Raw genomic sequence first — 25,210 nt, 5'->3', positions numbered from 1 at the left:
GAGGCAATGATTTTCCTCGTAGAGCTCAGTGAATGCATAAAATGCACTTTTAAAGTCCTAATAAATAACCAAAATTCCTTTTCCCCTCATTTATGTGACTTTGGAAAAGTATGCACATCTTTTCCACAGAGTATTTGTAAAACATTAAGCAATAAGTCTGGTTTCAGTGAAAATGATCTTTCTAGCAGCTCATTTTCTGTATGAGTGTATGCTAATACCTTTGTGTGACTCAGTTTCTCCTCTGTCTACCTGTGGGAATATGCTCACTTAGGCACTGACCCATTTAATCACTCCTTTGAGTGCCTGCCCTATTCCCAGCACTGTGTTGAGTGAGCAGGCTATAGACATAATTAAGATACAGGTTTGGCTGTTAAAGAGATTTGAGTCTATAAATTAGAGGGAAATAAGCAATTTTTAAAAGTGTGGGATTGTGTATGTGTGGGAGAGAGATGTGTGTGCTAAAACATTTGATGTAGGCTGGGGAGCCCAGTTCTGCACACATGGGCTGTGCATCTGGAGATCAGCAGAAACTTCCTTTTTTCTTCCCATCATTGCCTAGCAGATAAACTCGTAATGCAACTTTGATATACTCTCTTGCTAAAATTTTTTCAATGGTTTCTATCAACAAATAGGAAATATTGTTTTAGCCTATAGGTTGTAATTTTATTTTTGTTCATCTCTTTAAATTTTTTCCATGTATACATTATTTTATGCTTTCAACTTACCTTACTTTGTATGTCCATAAAGTTCATCTTTAATTTTAACTTTGCAGTTCAGTGCACATTCAGAAATTAAGTCAGAATTAGAATTCACTTCATGTGAACTGAATAAAGGTAAAATATGCCTAAACAAGAATGATTAAATACTGTAAAATGTTGACATTCATAATCATTATAAATGCATTCATTTTCAATGCTGTACTAAACAATACCCAATATGACTATGTGGGTAATTAACATGATAAATGGATTTCAAAGTTTTACCTGGAATAAATAATGAGCTTAGTAGTGCAAAGAAAACATGAAAACAGAGAAACAAGGAGTCTATGAAAAAATAGACTAATCAATGGAATAGAATAAATCACTCAGAAACAAGCCTTAGAATGCATGGTAATTTAATGTGTGATAAATGAGGCACTTTTTATTAGCAGGGAAATATATAATTGGTCAATAAATGAAAATGGGATTATCAGAAAGCTCCATGATAGGAAAATTTATTTATTTATTTATTTATTTATTTATTTATTTATTTATTTATTTATTTATTTATTTATTTAATTTTAAGTATTTTTTTATTGTTGACATTATTATAGATGTCCCCTATTCTCCCCGTCCCTGAAAAGTCCATTTAGCACATAACAGACAACAAAATAATTTGAGATGGAATTAAATGTCAAAACTTGAACCAGGACTTTTGTTCTCACACGTGCAGGATTTCTTCATCTCAAAGGTTTCTCTAATGCTGTCCCTTTATAGGCACACCCTTTCCCCTGACTCTGTCATTTATAACCCTTGGGAATCACTAATTTGTTTCTTTAGTTCTGTAATATTGTCATTTCAAGAATGTTATATAAAAGGAATTATACAGTATAACCTCTTGAAATTGGCTTTAATTTCACTTAGCATAACGTTTTTGAGATTCATCTAACTTGTGTATATCAGTACTTTGCTTCTTTTTATTGCTGAGTAGTATTTCGTCGTATGAATGTAGCACAGTTAGTTTAATCATTCACCTATTGATCGGCATTTTAGTTCTTTCAGTACTTAGAAACTGTGTGTGTTTTCTACCTGCCTGTGGGTTACTTGAACATTTTTTGCAACTCCATTTTATCTCTAGTGTTTTTGAATCCACCTCTTTGTATAATATCATAGTGTTTTAAAAAACACTATGGGGAATAGATACATATTTCAGAAAAGAAGTATAACACTGATAAAGAACAAAAGAAAAAACAGAATTGTAAATGTCATAAATTTATTCAACATACAAATTTTATCCATTTCCAATTTCTGTTCCTTCTTTCTCCATCTTCTCTCCTGATAAGTCTTTGTTCTTCATTTTTGGAGAAGTCCACTTGATGAGGCCCATAAGTTTCCATTTTCAAGCATTTCCATGTTCAGATTCTAAAAGGAAAGGTAGAAATATTAGGGAAATTCTGTCACCTACTAAAGGAATAATTTTTCATATTTTAATTATAAATATTTGAACTTAATATAATTTAATTATTTTTAATGATAGAGCTGTTCTCAGTTTTTAAAATATATTTTAAAGTAGAGGATTGAAGGTCTCACAACAAGTGTTCTATTGTCAAAGACGAAGCCTGTCAACTAGTCTAGAGGAAGGTCTTGTAGATCATCTCTCATGCTGTGCTATATGGATAGTTACAGTGAAAAGTTTCCTGGTATAAGTTTAGAAACATTCTAGAAAGGTCATGGGTGATAAATGTATTACCACTAGGTACAGAATATAAACTAAGTATTAGAGGATTTGTTTTTATATGTGGCAGATTACTGAATTAATCTTTAAACAAGTTATCGCAGACACCAGTTATTATACTTCACTTGCACTTTTTTCTACTGATAAATTCTATAATACATTTGAAATAGTTTAATTCATAAATGATACACTAGGGGGGCGTTTATAATATGTTGAGGATATATTCAAGAAGAAGCAACCTCATGCAGACAACAGATATTTATTCATTTTCTCTATGTTGGCATTAGATTTTTCTGTTTCTACTTTACCAGCACTGCAAGGAGCATTGTACTCTTCAATGGTGAATTCCTCTGAAACACAAAAATGAGACAGAAAGATGAAGACATTCAGTAAAGGCCCATGGGCAGTGAATTATAAATACACCGTGTCATGTAAGCTCAAAAGAAAGTATCAGAACAGTCATGGAGCTAATAAGAGTGGCTTCCTTCTGTACTAAGCCATCTGGGACTGGGGTGGAGGGTGACGAAGAGAAGATTGGGCTTGGGTACAGAATGGAGGGGCAGGTTTCACAGATGGAACTGTCTCTATCTACAGAACACTGGAAAGGCTTTTTTCACAGCTCTGTTTTTCTCACTGGAGTTGTACCTTCCTCTCTGAGCCTTCCCTTAATCTAAGAAGCAGTATGGTTTTAACACTACTAGCATGCTATGATGATGGTAAGTTTCTAGTTCAAAGTTATGAGTAAATGGAAGAATTTCCCAATATTGTTTCAAAGTTTACCAAATTTTGTGGGACTATCCAAGGTAGAAGTCAAAAAAACAGACCAAATTTTAGGTCTCATATCACATATCAGTACTGAAATGTAGTTTTTTGTTTATTGTTACTCTGCTTATTTTCCTGGAATAATTCATTCCAGGGCAAACAAATTTGTAGGGGAATTTAGAAAGAACTCATCCTCTTATTGTTTCAAGATCAATTTATAAGGATGGTTCTAAGACTTGTTTAGGGGCCACATGAGAGGTACAAGAACATGATTATTTGGTGTCCATAAACTCACTCTTTCTTCCAGTGACAAATTGTGGAGTTTTGTTTTTGTTAAGGTGACCCTTTACTAGGTTAGTCTTTTTTTCTCTCCCCCCAAAGTTCAGCTTGTCTGAATCCCACTCACCTGTCTCATAATAATCATAGGCTTTCACTGTAGCTGGTTTCAAATTCTCTACTTGGATGTCTTGTTCCACTGAGAAGTAGAAACTCCGGGCTTGTTTGGTTAGCTGGAGAGACAGAAAAACTAAATTAAAGTGGAAGATTAACTTAGTTACTAATTGTCATCCCCTCTTCTGAAGATATTATCAAACCCTGTAGCTATGCTATCCATTTATAACAAAAACATATGTAAGGAATGAGGCATTTTGGGACTTGCATAACACACTCAATGACAGATGAAAGAGGCAATTCTATGGACAAATGAAGTAAACTGACACTTGATGACCAGTCCTGGCTTCGTTTCACTACATAATTATTTTCTTCTCCCTCACCTGTGTATGTGAAAAACACTATTTGAAATCTGTCCTGGTTTGTGGGAACCTCTAGTAGTTCTCCCAGATCTAGCAGAGTCACAGAGAATCTTACCTTTTCAAAGTAAACCAGGACATGGTTGGTGCTCACTTCAGTCCTCTGGATCTGAGACCTTTCTTGGAGCTGTTGACCAGGAGGACATGACAGAGATACAGATGAAGGAATTTCAGGCTGAGAACACTTTTTAGGTATTTATAATCTCAATGGCTGCTCAGAAACATCCAAACTGCCATTTTGATTTCTTGAGAATATATCATAGCATTTCACATATATCACAGTTGTTCGTATGGAAAAATAATATAATAATAATAATACAAGAATAAACTCTATTTTGGATACTCACAGCTATAAACCTACTTCTGCCCCACCTTGTATGTATATACATATATATATAATATATTCTCCCTTTTTCTTTTTATGTGTAGTTGGAAGATAATTCAGTACCACTTCACATACCCCTAGATGTCTCAGGGCCAGCTGGAACATTATGAACCATATTTATGAAATATGCCTTATACTTGGGACCCTATACCAAAGATACCCACTATTAAAATGATGGAGAAACGCGCTAAGGAGCATGTTAGAGGGAGTAAACCACTTGAAAATGGAATCAATAAAAGCAAACTGACCAGCATAAGTGGCAACATTGATCATGACTCTGTTATCTGTAAGGGACTTAGGGCTTACCTTTTTCACCGATGGTTTCACAGGTATGAAGCCGGATACCATCTTTACATCAACAATGACCATGTTGGAGCTGGGTCGTTCCCCAGTATAACTGTGAAGTCAAGGCATAGGGACAAGGCATTCAAACAAAATTCTTTGGAATTCATTCAAGATAGAAACCTTCCCTTCTCCTGCCCTATCCAGCGCGGCTCAGTTGGTTGGAGTGTCGTCCTGTACACTGAAAGTTCGTGGGTTCAGTTCTTGGTCAGAGCACATACCTAGGCTTCCGGTTCCATCCCTGGTTGGGGTGCATACGGGCGGCAAACAAATGTTTCTCTCTCACATTGATGTTTCTCTCTCCTTCTCTCTCCCTCTCCCTCCCTCGCTTTCTAAAATCAATGGAAACATATCCTTGGGTGATGATTAAAAAAACAAAAGAAAGAAATCTTCCCTTCTCCTTTACCTCTAGTGTTGCCCATCTCTATCAACCACTCAGCTTCTCCATCTCCTCTGTCTCTGCTATGGTTGTTTGGAAAACCCATCTTTATGAAATTGCACTCTGCGGGTATGGCATTATATTCTCAGTGTTAAGACTTTTCAGTAAGAGTGAAGAATATTTTCTTGTTAATAAATTTTGCAAGAATTCCATCTTCATTGTTTGACTTTGGATAATGGTGTTCCCCCACACAAGAAAATCAATTTTGTTATATTCTACGAAAGTTCTGGTAGCGATTTAGGATTTACCTAATGTTGATATGAATCTGGAATTTCCTGTGAGCATCTACTCCATCACAATTTTGGGGCAGAGTATCAACATTCAGAGTGAAGGGGACTTTCTCTTCTTTCTTGGGCAGGATGTTATATCTCAGGGATGTCTAAAACAAATTGGGAAAAAAAATCTTTTATTTTTGCACTCAAATAGTCTATCTCTTCTAGGTGATTCATACCTCCCCTTAGCACACATTTCTTTTTCTATTTTGAAATTCAAATCTAATTCTTGAGAATTTTCCCCCTAATTCGTAACATCCCCTACATCCTGGCAGTCTCACCTGGAGATACACACATCCTGACCCTGACACTGTTGTACTGTACTCCCCTGGAATCTCTGGCAATGCAACCTCCTGCAGCAATAGGCGATTGGCATCGTCTACTTGAAATTCTTCTGAGAAGGTCTCTGAAGACTTGACGGTGACTATAGCTGCTTTCTCCCTTTTACTGAAAGTTGCTGCTCCATATTTGGAGAGGGCTTGAAGAGCTACCACCGTATCCTGAAAAAGATGGGTGCAGAAATCACAGGAGAGGAAGGTAATACAGTCATACTAGATGTAATCCATATCAACATTACTCTCTCTCAGAATTATTTATTTATAAACATAGTTCATTAGCTGAATTTCAATTCAGCTCAGACATGGTTATTAATCATGAGCTATTCTAGGTACTCTGGGGGGAAATGAAGAAGTTTCCTCATTCAAGTAGCTTACAATATACATATGGAAATAAGACTTGAATATTTGACACAAAGCAGAGGTTATTTCAAAAAAATTTAAATTTATATAACAATATTTGTTGTAAAAATTCAGAGAAGGTTGAAGAAATTGGAGGTAAAATAGTAACAGAAGAAGGTGAGAACTATGGTTATCTCTGAATAATGACAAACATTTATATAGACAGAAGATAGGCATCAGGGAGAATCAGGTGTGGGAAATGATGTAAGTGAAGACACAGAAAAAGAGTGAGCCAATTCCAGAAAAGTGAAGGGATCAGCCCAATTAGATAGAAATATTTATGTTTACTGAGGAGAGAGAATATTTTGTGTAAAATATTACATAATTTTAGTCTTTGGATGAAAAAATATGTTATCAGGAAAGTAACCTTATAAAAACATTGTAAAGATTAATCTACTTTACAGTTGAGAGCCACTAGGGAGAAAAGATATGTACAGAGCAATAATCCATACACAAAATAATGAGGCCAGAACTTTTGAGATGATGGAGGAATGGAGAAAGTAAGAATTAGAAACACTTTTCTATTATTCAACTCTTAGAATATGGTTGTGTCTACATATGTATTCATATATTTATTTTTCTTCCTAGAGTCTCTCCACAGACCTGAGTGGAAGAGAAGCCCCCGTTGGGGTTTTGTTGCTTGGTGATCCATTTCACAATACGTGAGGCTACAGACAGGTCTTCTGAAGATGGGGCAGGCTGGGTGGTAAGATAGGCAAGGAGCAAGTAGGATGTCATCTCCACTTCAGCAGAAGGAGCCCGAGGTTGGTAATAGAATGCTTTAGCTTCTTCAAGTTTCCCAGGACGTTGCCAGTGGATTGAGTCCTCTTTGAAATGAAAAAGGCACAATCTTAAGCTCAGAGAATGGTTTCAAAACCTAATTCATGACATCATTATAGTTAGAACTCACCTAAGTGAATTGGTATAAATGAAGTAAAAATATTAAGTAATCACCAATCCAGCAAATCTTTGCCAAGAAAGTAAATTAAGGTTCCAACAAATCCCATTGTGTCTTTCTGCTTATTACATACTTGTATGATATTAGAAGTTGGGCTGTATAGAGTCAATAAAGTGTAAAAATAATTCATGTTACCTAGAAAATTTTTTGATCAATGATAGTTATTCTTATTATCAATATAATATAAAATATAATATAATTAATAAACTAAAAAATTAATATAATATAATTAATATAATATAATATAATATAATATAATATAATATAATATAATATAATATAATATAATATAATATAATATAATATAATATAAATGACATGATAGGTGTGAGTTCATCATGTCCTCTCCTTTCTTCTGATCACTAGTGATTTTTGGTAGTAAATTTTGCAGTAGCAGCTCTTACCTTCTTTCACAGCCTCTTTGTCCAGTGATTGAAGCAGCTCACTTCGCTTGGCCTGGTTTCCTGCTAGGGCAAATGCATAGGCCAATAATGCCTTGGTATAGACAAAACTTCCTTGGGCTTCTGAAGTGGACACCCATGCCCTTTCCAGGCAGAATAGAGCATTGCGGACAATTGGGTGCTATAAAGAAGATGAAAGGAGATCTTAAGATAGCAGAACCAAGCTAACAAACTGTCCCCAGGCTAATTCCTGATTAAAAGTCCCAATGTGCCTGTACAACCTCACAGATCGAATCAGAGAATAATTTCCTCTACAGCTTCCAAAACAATGTAGTCCTTTGTGTTCCAGTAAAATATATCAAAATTAAATAACACAAAACCACAACTCATTTCCTTAGAGATTCAGAGTTTCATGATTTTTTTTTCTTACATTTGTGAGAGGCAAGTATAGGGAACGTGCTAGTACATACAGTGACAGGCAGTGGCATCTCCAGCAGAGCAATGGTGATGTAGGCAGAGAGCGTCACCTCATCATCTACTCCACCCTGTAAGGATCAGAGGCAGAGATGCTGAAACACTCCAATGTTCATTAGCCAGAGTTGCTAGGTCTACATTTCCCCATGGGCATCTTCACCAGAAAGCATCTTTTCTTGAGTAATACTATTGGTTTTCCTCCACCCTAAAATTCTTGAATCTGTCCTAAATCCCTTTCCCTCACTTTTAGTAATGTATGGAGTTTTTATTGCACACTATTTTCATTTAATAAAAAACTGCTAATGAATGCTAGATTTCAGAAGCTGCAGCATCTACCACCCTCCCTCAAAGCTATGCCACCAGGACTTGAGGAACCAGCAGGAGCATCATTGCTCTGACATATCACCATCTTTAGGAACTGGAACAATGTTAAAGGTATCACCTTAATGGCATTGTTTAGCAGTGATCCAGAGCGCTGGAAACAGCCATTTTCCTTTTGCTTCTGTGAGAGCCAGTTGAGCGAATTCATGATGTGTGAGTCCTCCACAAAGATGTATGACTGGGCTTGAGAAAAGGCCTTAAGCACGAATGCAGTGAGCCTGTCCAGCAAAGAAGAAACCGAGACGTGAGGACAAGCTCCCTTTGTGTACTGCCTCCAGCCACGATGCTCATAATCCAGTGAAGGGGATTATTGGGGCGAAATGATATTAGAATACTGAATATTCTCTTGTTTTTCCAACAAACATGAATCTCTTTTGTAAATCTTTCAATTTTATTGGTTTCTCCAGAGTTGATGCTTTTCACATTTTTTTCTCATGAAGTGCTGGAGCCTCCAAGCCTTCCTACCACCAAAATAATTTTCTAAATGATTTTACTGCGTCACAATTCCTTCTGTCCTTTCCAGGCTCCAATTTCTTATTGTATAATAGAGAAGCTTCTTCCTTGATCATTTCACGTTATGGCACTTTCTGCCTTATATTTCCATCTTGGGGATCCTTGTTTTACTGCCGTCTATTGTGCTATCAGAGAAGATAAGCTTTCACAGATGAGTGGTGAGATCACCCAGTGTGATGACACACGTATGAGTTTTAAAAGGATAACAGATTTCCATAAAAGAACTCCAAATATGAAATAGCTATTTTCATAATTCTGAATATTATGGATCTATAAAAAACATATGGAAATAATTATCTTACCAAGTGTTTCCCTGACTTGTACCACCACGTTCCCCAAAGGTGCTGTATGAACCATCTCTGTGCTTATAATTCAACTGCCTTTGGTACCCTGAAGAAGAAGTTTTCATAGATTTATGAAATAGCAGAGATGCTAGATTATTAATCAGTCTTTTCCTCAAAACCTGTTGAGGAGTCATAGGCTCATTTGCTATTTTATTAAGATATCTCCAAGACTTAATGATGCCATTGAATTTTCTGATTGAGACATTTTATTGGATATCATAGCAACATAAATTATTAAATCTTAACCAAAGGGACACTGATTTGAGTTCACTGAAGGATATATTTAGGGACTAAATGTTTTGTTTCTCTTATTGGGGTAATCTCTTACCACTGATGAGGTGGCTAATGGCTTTGGACTTGATCTTCTCTGTCAGCTGTCGTGTCTCATTCAGATAGTTCAAAACATAAATGTTAGGAACAAAAAGGACCATATTCTGCTCTCCACAACCATAGGGCATCTGGAGAAGATTCTGAAGATTTTGCATTGCAGAACCTAGTATATCACCTGGGGAATGAAAGACAGAAAAATCAGAGGAACTTGGAGTTTGTTTATGTTGGAATAGGAAGATAGATGCTGGCTAATTGAGAGGTCAACACACCTAAGGAGAGGACAAGAGAGCATAGGAGGTGAAGAAATACCAAAAAAAAAAAAAAAAAGAGAAAAGTAGGAAAAGTAAAGTAGATGGTTCAAGGATGGAAAAAAACAAGGAAAAAACTGAATGGCAGGATATATCTTTTTTTTAAAAAAAAAATATCTTTATTGATTTCAGAGAGAGGAAGGGAGAGGGAGAGATAGAAATATCAATGATGAGAGAGTCATTGATTGGCCGCCTCCTGCACGCCCCCGACTGGGGATCGAGCCCGCAGCCCGGACATGTGTCCTGACTGGGAATTGAACCCCGATCACCTGGATCCTAAGTCGACACACAACCGCTGAGCCATGCCCGGCAGGGCAGGATATATCTTTTTTGATGAGTGGCATGTCTGGTAAAAACCAACTATATTCTAATATATAGGAAGCATCGCCACATACTCAGTCCTTTGCAGGTGAGGACACAGAAAGATGACCCTTCTTACTTTTTAGAGCACATCAAGATATACAGCACAACATCTACTCAACCCCCTTTCTGATGAAGACAATGAAATCCTTAGCTTAGTGCACTTTCTCTGAACCCAGGGACTAGAGCCAGTGATCTCATTAACCATGGGTGGTGAGGGCCTATGCGCTAGAATTATGGAGACAGACAGTTGCTTTCTTTGGGCTGGGAGACTCACCCAAAACTGAATATGTTGCTCTGGCAGATCCTTCAACCACATTTGAAGGAACTTTTAGTGACAACTTTTCAGGTACTCCAGTTTCTAAAGAAAGAAGACATATATATATGTAACGGAGAGGAAAAAAGAGATAAATGTTCTATTTTTGTTTGAATATTTTTTTTATATGATCAAAATCCAACCTCTCATTTCTCTTGGCTCTTATGCAATGTCTTTGGTGCAATCCAAGTTTCTCCTAAAGTCATGAGTCATCTCACAATGTAGTTCCTATTAATCATCTATATTTGTGCTAACTTACTATAGATTTCCTATGTGCACACCTCATGGTTGACTTATTTCTTTCTATTCATTGTTTATGTTCATTTCCAATATTGTTAGTTTTTAAAATTACATTTATTCCATAAATATGCATGAAGTCTGTGCTATGTATAGGTTCTGTTTTAAGTACAATTATATAACAATTTTCAAAACAAACTCCTTGACTTCCTGGAATTTTCATTTTAATGAGAGTAACAAGGCAACAAATCAATATTTAGAATAATAGATGTTAAGTTTTGTAGAGAAAATTAAAGCAGAGTGAGTGTTTATAGAGGTGAACTAATAATAAAAAACAAATCAGGAAGTGCAGGGTGTGGGGAGGGGGCTACCTACTAAAAAGCTCATTGATAAACAATCATAGGTGACTTGAGACTTTAAGTCAGGGATTAAGATTTATAGATATCTCGGGAAGAGACTTCCAGGGAAAAGGAACAAAAAGTGAAAATACTCAAGATATTAGAACATGCTGGATGTGCTCCAAGAGCAGATTAGACCTAAAGTTCTTAAAACGATTGTTTAAATAAAAAACACGAGTGCATTTAAACTATTAGTTGAATAATAAATAATACTAATAGCACACAGATATTTCAGTATTTTGAAAATTGTTTAGAGAGAAGTTTGGGAAACACTGTTTTGTATTGGAAGGAATCTTGTCCCACAGTCATCAGCCTTTGTCTTTATTATCAGCTAAGATCTTTTCTTTTAACTTCTCTATGCCTTCATCAAAAAAAGGTTCTTCTTTATCAAATATCCTTAGATTTGTACATGGGAAAGTATACAATTTTTTTTCTCCTAGAGGACAACATGCCTCAAAGGTCATTTTATAACCGTATACTTTGGCAAGTGGCGAAACATGAGAATTTTGTCTATTTTTTACACTTACCCAGTGCACAGAGGAGTGTGTTGAAAGTTTCCTCCTTTTCTATTCCTTCAGGCTTTATATTGAAAGAAAGAATAAAAAAATAAAGTGACACTGAATGTATAAGAGAAAGATCAGTCACTCTTAAATAGAGGAGAAAATGTTAGTAAAAAATTGAGTTGTGGATACATCCATATTTTGGGGAATTAAACATCACTGCCACATAGATACTAGATAATACATTCTTATATAATACGGTCTCTGAGGAAGTATGTCTACATACCTCAACTAATAAGGGCTTGACTACAGTATCCTTCTGTCCAAGTGCGGGGACCTTGGGCACCTCACCGCCGCACAATTCCTGAGACTGCAGGGCTTCCGCGCTCGCTGTGAAATTCACCTTCCCTGAGGGATGAGATTCTTAAGGAGTTAACACAGTGATTCTATATTGAATGTTTCTCTTTTCTTTTTAAATTTGTCCAACATAGGCAATGGTTTTCTTTCAGTCGATCATTATTAGAGGAGAAAAAACATCTATTTGGGTCAGAGGGGAAAGCAAATCATCACCGCTCACCCAGTGACTTGAGGGTCACAGCCCAGGACACAGTTTTCCGCCCATTTCCACAGACGCAGTGAGATTCTTCCTTCTTCCTCACTGGGACAGCCAAGAAGGCAGGAGAGTCCTCCAGCTCCACGCTGACCTGTCCCCCAGACCCACCCACGAGTTTGAGAAAGGACACAGGCAGAGGGTCAGGAACAGGGGACTGGAGCTTAGAGGGACAACACATACTAGTTGAGAGGCTTTGGGAAGTTGTCCAAACAGGGAAAATCCTGTCCAATACTTTGTTGTTTAGAGGTTTGCAATAAGGGAATTGAAAAACTGACAGGAATTAGAATAAATGGCCAGGATTTAGGCTTGTGCCAACACAAGGAAGAGTTATCTTCCTTAGAGTGAAAAAAATAAAGTAATCAGGTGGAAATAATCTCTGAAATTAAGAATACACAGATAGTCCTGGCTTATGGGACTCAGTTGGCTGGCCATTGTCCTAGGCACCAAACGGTTGCTGATTCAATTCCCCGGTCAGGACCTGTAGGGGGCGTGCAGGAGGCAGCCCAATCGAGGTTTCTCTTTCTCCCTCCCTCTCCCTTCCTCTCTCTAAAAATCAATAAATATATATATTTTTTAAAAAGAATACACAGATAATATAGATCTCAATTTTATATAACTGTAGCACCTTGGACCTGTCAGGTAGTTTTGCTCTTACCTATTCTATTCCAAAATTAACTTACACCTATTCAATTATGATTCGCAAGGAGATTACCTAGGAGGCCTAGGTAGTCAGTGGTGATTGTGTCCCCTCCTTCTGCTGTTGCTCACCTCTAAAGAAGTGCCCTTACCCGAATGCAGTGGGACAAATAGTTGAACACAGTGGCCTTGAGTGTGAAGGCTTCTCCTCGCACCACAGAGTAGGGGAGAGTGAGTTCTAGGAAGAAGGGCTGGAAGACTTGAAGAGAGATGATGGGGGAGAGGCCAAGCCCCGTTGTTCCAGACAAGCAGAGCGCGCTGGCCTTCCACTGTGTGATGGTGTCGGGGACCGTGACTGCCAACTCACTGCTGCCTGACGAACTGATGAAAAGAAAAAGAGAGGAGAGTGAGTCAGTCCCTCCCCCCTTCTGGCATGGACTGTAGCTGATTCTAACGCAGGTAACTTAGTGACCTAGAGTGGTAAATGAAAGCTTTCTATAAGGTTTGTCGCTATTGATGAAGTCTCTGAAAGTTTGTCTTTTCTTTTTAGGAGTGAGACTAGCTTCCTGTTTTCTATTATTTTCAGTACCTCAAGACCAAATTAGAAAAAAAGCTGCATTGTTTCACTATGAGATAAATGAACTATGAACCTAAATATTTACCAGAAAGGGGTGGAGCACAATGGAAAGGATCGGGAACAGAGGATAACAGCAGAAGCACAGAGGAGAATTCAGACCTTCTCCTAAACGAAATTCCAGGCAACACACAACTTACTCGAGTGGCACCAAGTCCCAGATCCAGGTCTCTGGGAAATAGTTCCGGACTGTCTCTTTTACTCTCTCAGCTGGAAGGTCTTCTCTCCTCATTGGAATAGGTGGAGCTTCATATGCTACAGGTGAGCCTGGTGGACCCCCTATGTAAAGGAAACATTCAGAGCCCAATGTAAACCTCATTTGTATCATTGACTTTTTACAGCTGCCTTATTTATCAAGTAGAAAAAGGTCAGTTGCTCAGGCAGTGTTTACTATTGGAACAATTTAACCAACCAGCTTGTTACTTAGATAGGAAGTCTAATCTTTTTACTTCTTCAGTCTAGAGGTAAATGTGTTTTTCTCTAGAAATGAAAACAAATGTAGGTCTCCTTAAGCTCATTATTTAACCGGTGGAAGAAAGAAGAAAGAGTAATTTAATACACCAAATATTGCATTTATACTGAAATGATGACCCTGTGTTCTCCATTTGTGGTAAGACTCAGACTAGAGGAATGGACAGGAGCTACTACAGGAGGATTTTAGGAATGATTTTTTTATTTAACAGTGAATGAGATATGGAGACATAAAAAATAGGATATAGTACAGTATGTATTGTAGACTGGAGACTCAATAAAAGACAGAAAATGAACTTTAGATTGGCCAGAAAAGACTTTTCCAAAGTAGCCTTTAAGATGATAATTGAAGGGTGAGAAACAGTAACATGAAGAAGGCATTTCAAGGAAATGGCAATCCAAGTATGCACAGAGATCAGGAGGGATGCTCCAAAAACTTACCCTCTGGAGCAGAATGTCTATCTGGGTGTGTTTAACATAGCTGAGTAAATAGTAGGTGTAATTATATAATAAAATACCATGAAGATTAGGACAAATAAGTCAGACTGCTTAAAGTGTTACTCCAGAGATCAAAAGATATATAAAGATAATATTAGAGTTGGACATGCTCTTTTAAAACCTTAAGTACAATAATTCTATGAATTTTGGAAGTAATGACTTTGTATGATAAACAAGTGACATGAAAAAAGCGATGTGTAAGGGTAATATGCCTTCCACAGTAGATAGGACAGGTTGAAGTAGAGAAAAACTGGAGGCAAGGAAGGCAAATTAGTGTGATTTTTAAGTAATGATTTGGTTATGAAATAATGAGGGACAGGACAAAGGTGGTGTAACTGAAAAGGAAAGAATGGATAAATGACAAATAGCAAATGCAAAATTTGTAAGGAGTATTGCAAAATATTTGGGATAAAAAATGTAATGATGGTAGTCCAGTTTTAGGTTTGCTGGATCATTTCATCAATGCATTTTCTCTTAGGATTGGAAAAAAATTATACACTTGTTTTTAAAAAGGATATGAAAATAAAGTAATAGTTCTTTTAAGTTTTTCTTAACAGAGAACATGCTGTTACATGGAATCATAATTATATTTTTTCATTTTATGCTCACAATATCTGTGACTTTGGTGTTATAATTCTGATTTTAGATATGAAGAAATGAAACCTCCAAAAGGTTCCCATTTTAAAGCCATATATGTCATACCAGATAGAGATATGATACAAACAGGTCCCTTTGCTCTTAGCATAGTGTTTTCACTCTACAGAATTTTCTTTCTGTGGGGGGAATATTCATAGTCACTCCTCTGTTTTCCACTAGAACTTTATTTCTTGTCTTCCCAGGGAAAGAATTTTTACTTCTAAAAAATATGTGTTCATTTTATTAAAAACAAAGTATTATTTCTTATTAGAAATAAGAAATATTTCTTATTTATAATACCGCCATATTTCTTATTAGAAAGTCGTATTAACATCGAAGCATGCAGAGAGGAACTTCTCGAGACCTGATAGCAGTAGAAAAGAATTCTCAGTGTTAGAATCTTCTCAACTTTTCCTCATTTCCAGGTATACTTGAAACACACCAAGAGACTAGTAGTATATCTGTCAAAAAATGCATTATTCTGTTTTGTTCAATATATCAAAATCACTTTGATTTCCATAAAAGAATATGACAGGGACAATTACTCTCCATATGCTCCTGCACATTTCTCTGCCTCCCTTGCAGCTAGGGTGACTGTGATATATGTCACTTCCCCCGCTGCCCATAAAAGTCATGTGCAAACTTACACCGCTTCCCCATGGTAGTAACCTTGAAAGGCACGTTGGAGGGCATGGAGTCACAGGGTGAAATCAGAATGAATACTCTCAACTCACGATTGGTAGGGAGCTGTTCTGGAGAGCTTCTGGACTCACAAGCAGTTTTTGTGTGAAAAATAAGCAACCCAAACCGTTATATGCTTAGTCATTGAGACGTGGGGGTTTGTTTGCTACTGCAGGATAACCTAGCTTATCCTGACTAATTCAGGTAATGAATCCCTAGTGGATAGGAGAATTTGAGGTAGCAAGACTATTAAAGGCCAGGACAAAAAAAATCTGTCAATTTTGATGAGGGAGAGAGGACAGAGAGAGAGAGAAAAAGAGAGAGAGAGAGAGAAGAGAGGAGAGAGAAACAATAATTGCTTTAAAAATCTTATTTGTTAGAGGAAAAATGTTAATTGAAGAAAATTTACCAAGAAGTTGCTACAGGGTCACAACATTCCATACTTAGAAAAATAGCTTTTTCTCTCAACTCAGCCTAGCAAAGCAATTGTTGTTCTATTTTCTATTATTTTATAATAGAAACATAATATTTTCTATTATTCTAGCAGAGAAATAAATCTCACCTGGAGCACTCGCATAGGCCATAGGGGCTCCTGGGTATCCCCGAGGCAGCTGACAGAAATGTGGCTTGTGGATTTTTGAGTTGGAAAAAATATTTAATCCTGCAGACTAGGAGACAATGAATTATCAGAGCATACTGGCAATCCAATCTTGAGACTGGAGTATTTTCTCACATTTGTATTATACTTTCAGTATTATTATACATATAGCTCACTGAATAGTGAAAGTTCCACACAATAGAGAAGAGAGCTACTTTATAAATATGACAGTGGAGTCACAGAAAGTCTAGTTCGTCCAGGAAGCGAATGGAAGTTGGGATTAGAACCCCCGTCTTCTGATTCTCATTTCTGAATTTCGTCTGCCCTGTGCTGATGCCTCTTTAATTATCTTTTTTATCCAGGATACGGAGTATTTTAGCCTTGGATGTTTTCTTCCCTTCCTTCCCCCCAAAACAAATATAACATATATACATATATAACATACATGCACACACACACAAACTTATATACCTCATAGCTTTATCGCAGAGAGTAATCTTTTTTTCCATTTGAAATTGTAGGTTTGGAGGTTTTTTTCATAGTCTTAGTAAACTTTGCTTTGTTTATGTTTTCTTGGAAACTGTGGGGAACTGTAGGACGCAGCACAGTGGTCAGTGCTGGGAGCAATAAGAAATAAGAAATACACGGGAGGGAGGAAGACTTAAGAAATAAATGTTTAGGTGAGAAGGGTGAAGGGATTAAGCAAAAAAAAAAAAAAAAGACTCATGGACACAAACAACAGCATGGTGACTGCCAGAGGGAAGGGGAATGGGGGGCGGGAGGGGGTAGAGGGGTGCATGGTGACGGACGGAGGCTTGGCTCGGGGTGGTGAGCACACAGTATGATATGCAGATGATGCGCTGTAGAATTATATACCTGAAACCTGTATAATTTTATTAACCGATGTCACCTCAATAAATTCAATTAAGAAATCAACCGAACAAAAATAACTAAATGTTTAAAGATGAAACAGTGAGCTCATCAACCTAGAGGCCTCCTGCCGTCCTTCCACCGCCGGCGGACTGTGAGTCTGAAGGTCCCCCAGAGGGGAGGCTTGCACTGCCCTCGGCCGGGCCGCAGACCTCTCCTGGAAGATGGTGTATGTTTTCCTCAAAGTATAACGAGACTTTTTACTCCTGTTTCGTAATGGTCAGATTTAGTCTCACAACCTGGATAAACCCCTTTATGAAATAGTTAAATCCAAAGATTGACATTTTATCTAACATACCTAAAGCATGCTAACATCTCTACCCCAAGTATTGGAACTGTTTTCTTCATGAAAGGCTACTTTCAGTTTCCTGAAATTTTACTGCCCTGAGGGAGATGGCTCAAGTATTGTACTTTGTATAGTCAGTCATTCAACAAGTATTTAACGTGCAAATGACAACTATAATGGCTGCCAAGGAGGTACTCACATTTCCAGGGGTACCAGAGGAACTATGGAAAACGTTTTTTTCACATATTAGAATTTCTGCGGATCACTGAGAGAGGCATATGACAGTGGCAACTAGCTTTGAGATCAACTGAATTAGGGTTGTGGGCCCTAAACGTTTACCACTTGCTATTTAAACTGCCAGAGAAATTCATGATTAAATATCTGTATGTATCCAGAGTTAGCTATGTGTCTGAGGTGTTCATGTTTTTTCTGTTAATGATAGCTTTGTGGGGGGCAGGATCAGAGTCTAGACCTTAGAAGTCTATTTTTTGTCCAGCTTACAAAGACCTAGAGATCAATTTTGGCTATGCTTTTAAGAAGAAGAGTTACCTCAAAGATACTGTACACATCATCTTCATCCAGGACCTGCTTTGGTGTGTAAATGATTCCGTTGTGCGTTATGTCTTCTGCGATCACGCATCCTTCAATGTCGTCATTCATGAAACCACCATAGTGAACATAAAAGCTATCCTTTACTGGTAACAAATTATAGACCTGCGAAATCGAGAAAAGAAAGGAAAAACTCTTGTGGGTTTTCCCCCCTTACTTTAAGTGTGATAGTGTTCAATCTGGGATTTAAAAGATTATAGTGTTGAACACTCCCATGTCAATATTAAAAAAACAATACAAGGAATCACGGAGAGATAGTAAAGGTTGTGGATCCTAAGCCTCTTGTACAAAAGGAAGGAGTATAGAAATAAATCAAATTAACTGATCAAAGTCTCAGTTCCCATTTTGGTGGTGTAACAATAAGACCAAAGTCACCTGTCTCCCAGCCCAAATGCTTACTTTTAAAAGGAAGCAGAAAACGTGGCTAGTACAGAAAAGTGTAATGAGAGAAAGGCCACTTAAAATCCCATCACCCAGAAATAACCTTTGTAAACGCCTGAATCAGTTCCTTTCTCCATTTTATATGATTAAGTTCTTACCAAGTTAAAAAAAATTTTTTTTTTAAATCTACTATTTTAAGAACATTTTTAGCTTGAGAAAAAACTAGGTGCAGTTTTTTCTCTGGAATAAATCAATTCCAGGTCAGCTTTGGCCCCTAATAAAGCCACCAGCAGTCACGTGGTGCTCAGGCCGCTAAACACATGTTGGACTCATGAGACCTCCTCCTCTGGTTTCTGTCATTTCTTATCTGAGCTACAACAATAACCCCTTAACTGTGTCCATTCTTTCATTCTTGTTCTCATACTTTCAGCAGCAAACAGGATCTTCTTAGCAGATAAATCTAAACTGTCACTCTCCTGCTTAAAACTTCTCAGTAATTTACTATTGCATTTACTGTCACCTCCAAACTGCACTCCAAGTTACCAGTCTTGCCACGATCTTCTTTGTTTTCCAGTCCACCTGTGGCTCTGCCATCTTTATCCCGTTTTTAGAGTGCTCTGCACTTTTCCTTATTCTGACCTCACGCCTTCGGGCACCCTGCTCTCACTTGCTGTAACGCCTGCCCTGTCCCTCCACGACCTGGCAATCTAAGAAGACACCCCTAATCACTGTAGCAAAAATTGTTCAACTCTTTTTTTCTTCTTTATCTGAACATCAGGTTATTCCTTTTATTATACTTATCAAAACTGGGAACTACTATATGTTTTTGTTGTTTATTTGTTTGTTTTTAATATGTCACAAGACTACAAGTCTAAAATGATCTGAGACCACATCTGATCGCTCACCATTAGAGCTCCTATTTCTAGAGCAGTATTCATCCTATAGTCAAGATGTCACAAATATTTGTTAAATAAATAAATGGACCAGGAAACGTGTAAACTATGGGACCCTTTTGAAAATGCTGTATTATAACAGACTCTTGAAAGGACAAGTTGGAGTGGAAATGAATATTTGATGTCATGAATATTTGTTAAATAAATAAATGGACCAGGAAACGTGTAAACTATGGGACCCTTTTGAAAATGCTGTATTATAACAGACTCTTGAAAAGACAAATTGCAGTGGAAACTCTCTTTTGTCTACAGTTAAAATCAGTGAGTAAGTGCCTGGATTTTAAAGAAAGCTTAAAAATCTGGCATTTTGCATACTAACTTGAAATGTAGTGCAGCAGAAGTGGCATTGAGTGAAATTAAGTTCAAATTCCACCTTTAAAATATATTTTTGGCATACTCTTTCTATATTTTCTCAGTCTATCCTAGCTGTGTTTTTCATTAATAAAATTGAGGTAATAATACCCACCTTAAAGAATTATTATTCATGACTCATTCATTAAAATGTGTTGAGCATCTTTTATATGTAAAGCACTGTGCTGGGCACAGAGAATGTTGTGGTGAGCAGATTGCTCCTTCACTGAGAATATATTACAACAGAGAATGAAATGAGATGATACATGAGAACCCTGTGCAATGTCTTTTATGGAACTGAATTGAATTTCAACTCATACATAACAATACATTATGCCTGACATGCTGAAGAACATGTCCTTTGTAATTATAATTTCCAACTTCCAAAAATGGTCCTATCATATGTGCATTTCCTAATATTCAAAACTGAAATAGGACTCACTGATTGAGGCGAGAGCTCAGCTTCGGGCTTCAGCAGCAGCATGCTCTGGTCTACTGCTCGAAGGGCACAGAGTGACTGAGGAGTGGCTGTGACCTTCAGGTTGGTCTCTGAGGCTGGCAGGCTGTTGGATGGGGAGAAGCTCAAATTTACCTGTCAAGGGAACATGATTATAGCAGTAAATCTTTTATTACAATCTCAAAAGTGACTTCCACCCCAGGCTAGGCCTAGTTCTTTCTACACTTCCTTTCTCTTCATCTATTTTAGAGCAGTATTCAGAGGTGAATCCACCTAGGGACGACCGGTTAACCATCTCTGGAATAAACTGAAAATGTGGTTCCAGGAAACTCAGGTTTCCCAATCCCTCTACAACTGGTGAACTGTAAGTTGGTCTGGATCACAATGAGATAGAATCCTGGATGGAAATGAGAACATGCATGCTAACAAAGATACATATCTTGTAGCTGACCTATCTCCATTCAGTGTTTTTGTTTGTTTGTTTGTTTTTATGAATATATGTATTTTGCATGGTGCTGGGGAGAAAAAAATCACACTTGACCTCTGAGACCAGACAATTCAAGCCTCCTCTGGTTGGCAGTCTTAGTCATCTGACATTCTAAAGAAGTATAGTAATGTTGATCAGGATCAGATGTGTATCAGGTTTTAAAAATTAAACAGCTAATATGCCTCCTAAAGATCAATTGGTTGAGAAAATTCAAAGAACTGTGAGTAAAGAATAAAAACTACAAAATAATGGAAAATTATGCACAATTTTTTCAGAGATCTGGTTCTGCTTTGGCCAGTAGCAATTCATTGGTAAGTGGGGCTGTTGTTTCCTTATATTTGTGTAAACATTTCTTGAGTAAAATCTGAGTTTTATCTTATAGTCAAAACATAAAATAAAATAATTTAGAATTAAGTTACTGTAGAAGATCAGGTAACCTAGGTTCTTGAACTGAAAGCTGATTTGGACTGGAATATAAAGTCAGTGTGTTTAGTAAAATAATGTTTTACTTGTATTGCTGAATTTAATTATGATTAATTAAATCATAATAACCGTTACTCTGTTTAGTGAATTAATAAAATGGTTTGGATCTATGTATTATGAGACATATATGAAAAAAAGAAATACTTGATTTTTCCTCAAGATGTAATAGTAGTCAGCTCTATAGTTCAATATATTATGAAAATACTGCTTATGGAGAGCTTTATCTTAAACATGTTTGTTTTTATTTTTATAAAGTTTAAGTTGATTATAATATGCTTGTGAATATGTCCATATCAAGTCAGTTATTTGGAATTATAATCAACTGAAAACACTTTTAGCTAAGAACTGAATGTGTTAGAAAACATAAAATGCTTTACTGATGTGAGAACCAAAAAAGAACTTGAAGGCATATTTTGGGAGTCTGTACCTATCTATATTAAGCAATGTTATCCTCAATGAGTAATTATATCCAGTTAAGAATGACAGGCAGTTTAAACTGTTACATAGTATTTAATGTATATACTAAATCTGTTATTTTTAAAGTAAGAAAGGGGTATATGAACTTTGAAATAGAAAACAATTTTTCTTGACCCCAACAAAGATTGAAAAAAATATTTAAAATATATTATTTGAAGGAACACACGTCTTAAACTGACCTGGATCTTTCCTCACATTCTCAGCCACTCTTTACTCTGCTCTTCATCCTGTCAGAATGTCCAGCTTCTAGAGGCCTTAATTTTTAACTTTAATAGCCCTCTTCTATAATTTTTTTGTGGTAAATAAAAAAAGTCGACTTTCTTCTAAATACTGCATAAATCTTCATCTGTAATTATTATTTTTCATAACTGATCTTCATATCTGATCAATGCTAAGTTAAAAGATATTTGACATAAGATCCATGGAGCTTTGCTTCTATATGGCAGTTTCATGGTGTTACACAGGAGTTTTCATGTTTTGTACCACAAAGAGACAACTGCTAGAATAAACAAAGTGTGTTGAAAGCTGTTGCATAACAGGGCTATTCCAAGATTTAACAAACAACTAACAGTCCATGATTAGCAATGAGTTCAAAGCAGGAATTTCTTCTGGTTCATATAAAACACACAGAACATCCCAACAGGATAGAAACTAGGCTCTTGAACACATTTTCTGCTTTAATAGCATTCTTTAGTAAGGTAGAATTGGAAATTTATATCAGAATCCACTGATAAAAATTTTTTTAGATCATTGTATCTTAAGACATGGATAACCTAAATATAGGTCTCATTACAGAAATGTTTACTTGCTATAAATGCATATTGTATGTATGTTCTTACTTTCCATACTTCAACAAGGGAGTTGTACAAAAGGATTGGGCTTAAACAAAACACCCACCTTATTGGCAAAACATTTTTCAACCTCGAGTTTCTGTGTATCTGCCACAATTTCTCCATTTGGTAAAATAGTATAAATAAGCAACTGGGCAGTAGGAGCAATGTCTGATTCCACTCGAAAGGAGAAGGAAAATACCCCCTTCACTGGAGATAAAGAAATTCAAAGAAATAGATTAGGAAGAGTTCTCAATTTTATAAAGAACAGGTTCTCAAATAGTTTCTACTTAGTCATATTTGGAGTATACTGAAATAAGAAAAGACTTGCATTTATAGCATGTGTTATGTAGTAGTGTTCAATAAATATATGCTAAACTAATGACATTTTTCCTTGAAAATTTAGGTTAGTTTGTTAATTTCTTTAAGTAGAAAAAAACAGTACATGTCTCAATTTTTAAATTATAAAAGATTTATTAAGGAAGAAGTCCAGAGAGAAGAACTTCTAGAAATTTTTAATTATCTCTATCCATGGTCAAAATCAGCACAATTCTTGTCATATGCATGAAGACAATTCAAAGGATGCAACATGGTCGCTACCCTCAAATGATTTACAAGAGATCATATAAAACAAACTGTGACTCTGATTTTTATAAAAGAATTATCTGTATTTATCTTAGTGGTTGCTTTCTGTGTGAATTGCATAGTGCTTATATAATGTACCTGTTTAATTTTCTTATAAGTTCTAAGTTTAATTTTGTAGCATAAAATTCTTTAAAAAAATATGACCTTCCTGTATCTATAAAAGACTTGAAGTCAGCTTGTGGTGAAAATACACAAACACAGCAGTATCAATATAAATTTGAAACAATAACACTGAAACTGTATAAAGGTGGATTTCTGGGGCATGATTAGACATAGACAGGAATTAATTTTATTAATTTTATTAGCAAAATAGTTATACACTAGAGTACTTAAATTTAGCATTGAGTTTTTTACAAGTCAAAGACAAATGAAAAACAACCATTTATATAGTTATTATCAAATGAAATGAAGTATATTTTTTCTAAAAGAGACACTTTCTTCTCATTCCATCCCTCTAGATACTTAACCCATATAAAATTTAAACTCTATCACAATAACTAATTTTGATGAAATGGCTTTATGAGGCACTTTTGGTTTTGATATGCTATTCGCAACAACCTTAATATTACAGGTGAATATTTGTAGGATGCATATAAAGCAGTATTTTGAGGTAAATGCATAGCACCAACAACTATATTAGAAAAGAAGACAAGTCTCAATCAATGACTTCAACTTACACATAAAAAACTGAGAAAAGAAGAGTATATTATCTGTTAAGTAAGCAAAAGGAATAAATGATAAAAATCAGTAGATATCATGACATAAATGTAGAAAAACAAAGAGAAAATCAATCCAACCAAAAGCCAGTTGTTTAAGAAAATCAATACAATTGATAAACCTGTATCATGACTTATCAAGAAATAGAGAAAATGCAAATTATCAATATCTTGACTTAATGAGGTACTATTGCTAAAGATATTACAGCTGTTAAAAAGTGTAAGAGAATATTATGGACTAATTCATGTGAATAAAATAGACAATTTAGAGAACTAGACAAAGCCATTGAATGCTACACACTATCAAATCTCACTCAAGAAGTAATAGCTAACCTAAACTGTATTTTACCTATTAAAGAAAATTAATTTTTAGCTAAAACCTTCTCACAGAGAAAATTCCATGTCCAGAGGGATGCAATGATGATAAGTTATACCAAATATTTAAAGGAAACGCACACACCCAAGTCTAAACAAATTCTTCCCAAAAATTGAAGAGAAAAATCATAGACCCCCTTAGCTAGGTCAGCAAGAGCTAAAAAGGGAGATAATATTATTCAAGAAAAATTTGTGGAGAATCTTGTTGTTTAATAGCATGAGTCCCTGTGACACATGGGAGACCCACAAGATTTATGAGAAATTTATATTAGCAGAAATACTGCCAGCTTGGACCAGAAGGGACACAGAGAGTATAAAATAAAATAAGGATATTAGACTCATTCAATTATATAAGCTGCTTAAACTTTTAAGTTGCAAACATATATGTCATGATTTATGAAAAAGAATGATTCTGAGAGTGGAGCCTTGAGCTCAGAGAGCAGAAACATGAACCACAGAGGATTTTTACCAGGTCTTGAAACCTAGTGTTGTTTGTACAACTGGATATCAAACTTTCTTGGGACTGATGACCCATTTTGTCAGAATTGATTATACTTAGGGCCACACCGATGCCTAATTTATATGATTCAGATGATGATATTTGGAACTTTGGAGTTCATGAAATTTACATGAGATTTTGGACTTGAGTTAATATTATAATGTATTGAAGCATTTAGAGATGCTGGGAGGAAAAACAAGATGGTGGCCCAGGTAACAACTGCACCCCCCACCTCCCGCAACCACATCAAAATTACAACTAAAAT

At 36.2% G+C, this 25,210-nt stretch overlaps 1 protein-coding gene across 1 annotated transcript in view; it reads right to left on the bottom strand.

Annotated features, from left to right (window-relative positions):
- Positions 1 to 2,673: 2,673 nt before the first annotated feature.
- LOC107543989 (pregnancy zone protein-like) overlaps positions 2,674 to 25,210 on the bottom strand; it is a 42,010-nt gene continuing 19,473 nt past the window's right edge. The window contains exons 14-35 of the mRNA XM_087813791.1: positions 22,778 to 22,920; positions 20,419 to 20,568; positions 18,232 to 18,396; positions 16,431 to 16,536; positions 13,723 to 13,861; positions 13,101 to 13,329; positions 12,277 to 12,403; positions 11,986 to 12,107; positions 11,727 to 11,778; positions 10,526 to 10,609; positions 9,579 to 9,755; positions 9,209 to 9,296; positions 8,455 to 8,611; positions 8,009 to 8,083; positions 7,542 to 7,719; positions 6,783 to 7,006; positions 5,724 to 5,942; positions 5,419 to 5,549; positions 4,696 to 4,786; positions 4,063 to 4,131; positions 3,602 to 3,704; positions 2,674 to 2,783 (exon numbers count right to left, since the gene is read on the bottom strand). Of these exons, the coding sequence (XP_087669917.1) occupies positions 2,674 to 2,783; positions 3,602 to 3,704; positions 4,063 to 4,131; positions 4,696 to 4,786; positions 5,419 to 5,549; positions 5,724 to 5,942; positions 6,783 to 7,006; positions 7,542 to 7,719; positions 8,009 to 8,083; positions 8,455 to 8,611; positions 9,209 to 9,296; positions 9,579 to 9,755; positions 10,526 to 10,609; positions 11,727 to 11,778; positions 11,986 to 12,107; positions 12,277 to 12,403; positions 13,101 to 13,329; positions 13,723 to 13,861; positions 16,431 to 16,536; positions 18,232 to 18,396; positions 20,419 to 20,568; positions 22,778 to 22,920 (2,939 nt within the window). The remainder of the gene's footprint in view (positions 2,784 to 3,601; positions 3,705 to 4,062; positions 4,132 to 4,695; positions 4,787 to 5,418; positions 5,550 to 5,723; positions 5,943 to 6,782; positions 7,007 to 7,541; positions 7,720 to 8,008; positions 8,084 to 8,454; positions 8,612 to 9,208; positions 9,297 to 9,578; positions 9,756 to 10,525; positions 10,610 to 11,726; positions 11,779 to 11,985; positions 12,108 to 12,276; positions 12,404 to 13,100; positions 13,330 to 13,722; positions 13,862 to 16,430; positions 16,537 to 18,231; positions 18,397 to 20,418; positions 20,569 to 22,777; positions 22,921 to 25,210) is intronic.

The sequence above is a fragment of the Miniopterus natalensis genome, chromosome 2 (genome assembly GCF_054644295.1).
Source record: "Miniopterus natalensis isolate mMinNat1 chromosome 2, mMinNat1.hap1, whole genome shotgun sequence".
Classification (NCBI taxonomy): domain Eukaryota; kingdom Metazoa; phylum Chordata; class Mammalia; order Chiroptera; family Miniopteridae; genus Miniopterus; species Miniopterus natalensis.
This window is presented reverse-complemented; position numbering and strand designations above follow the sequence as displayed.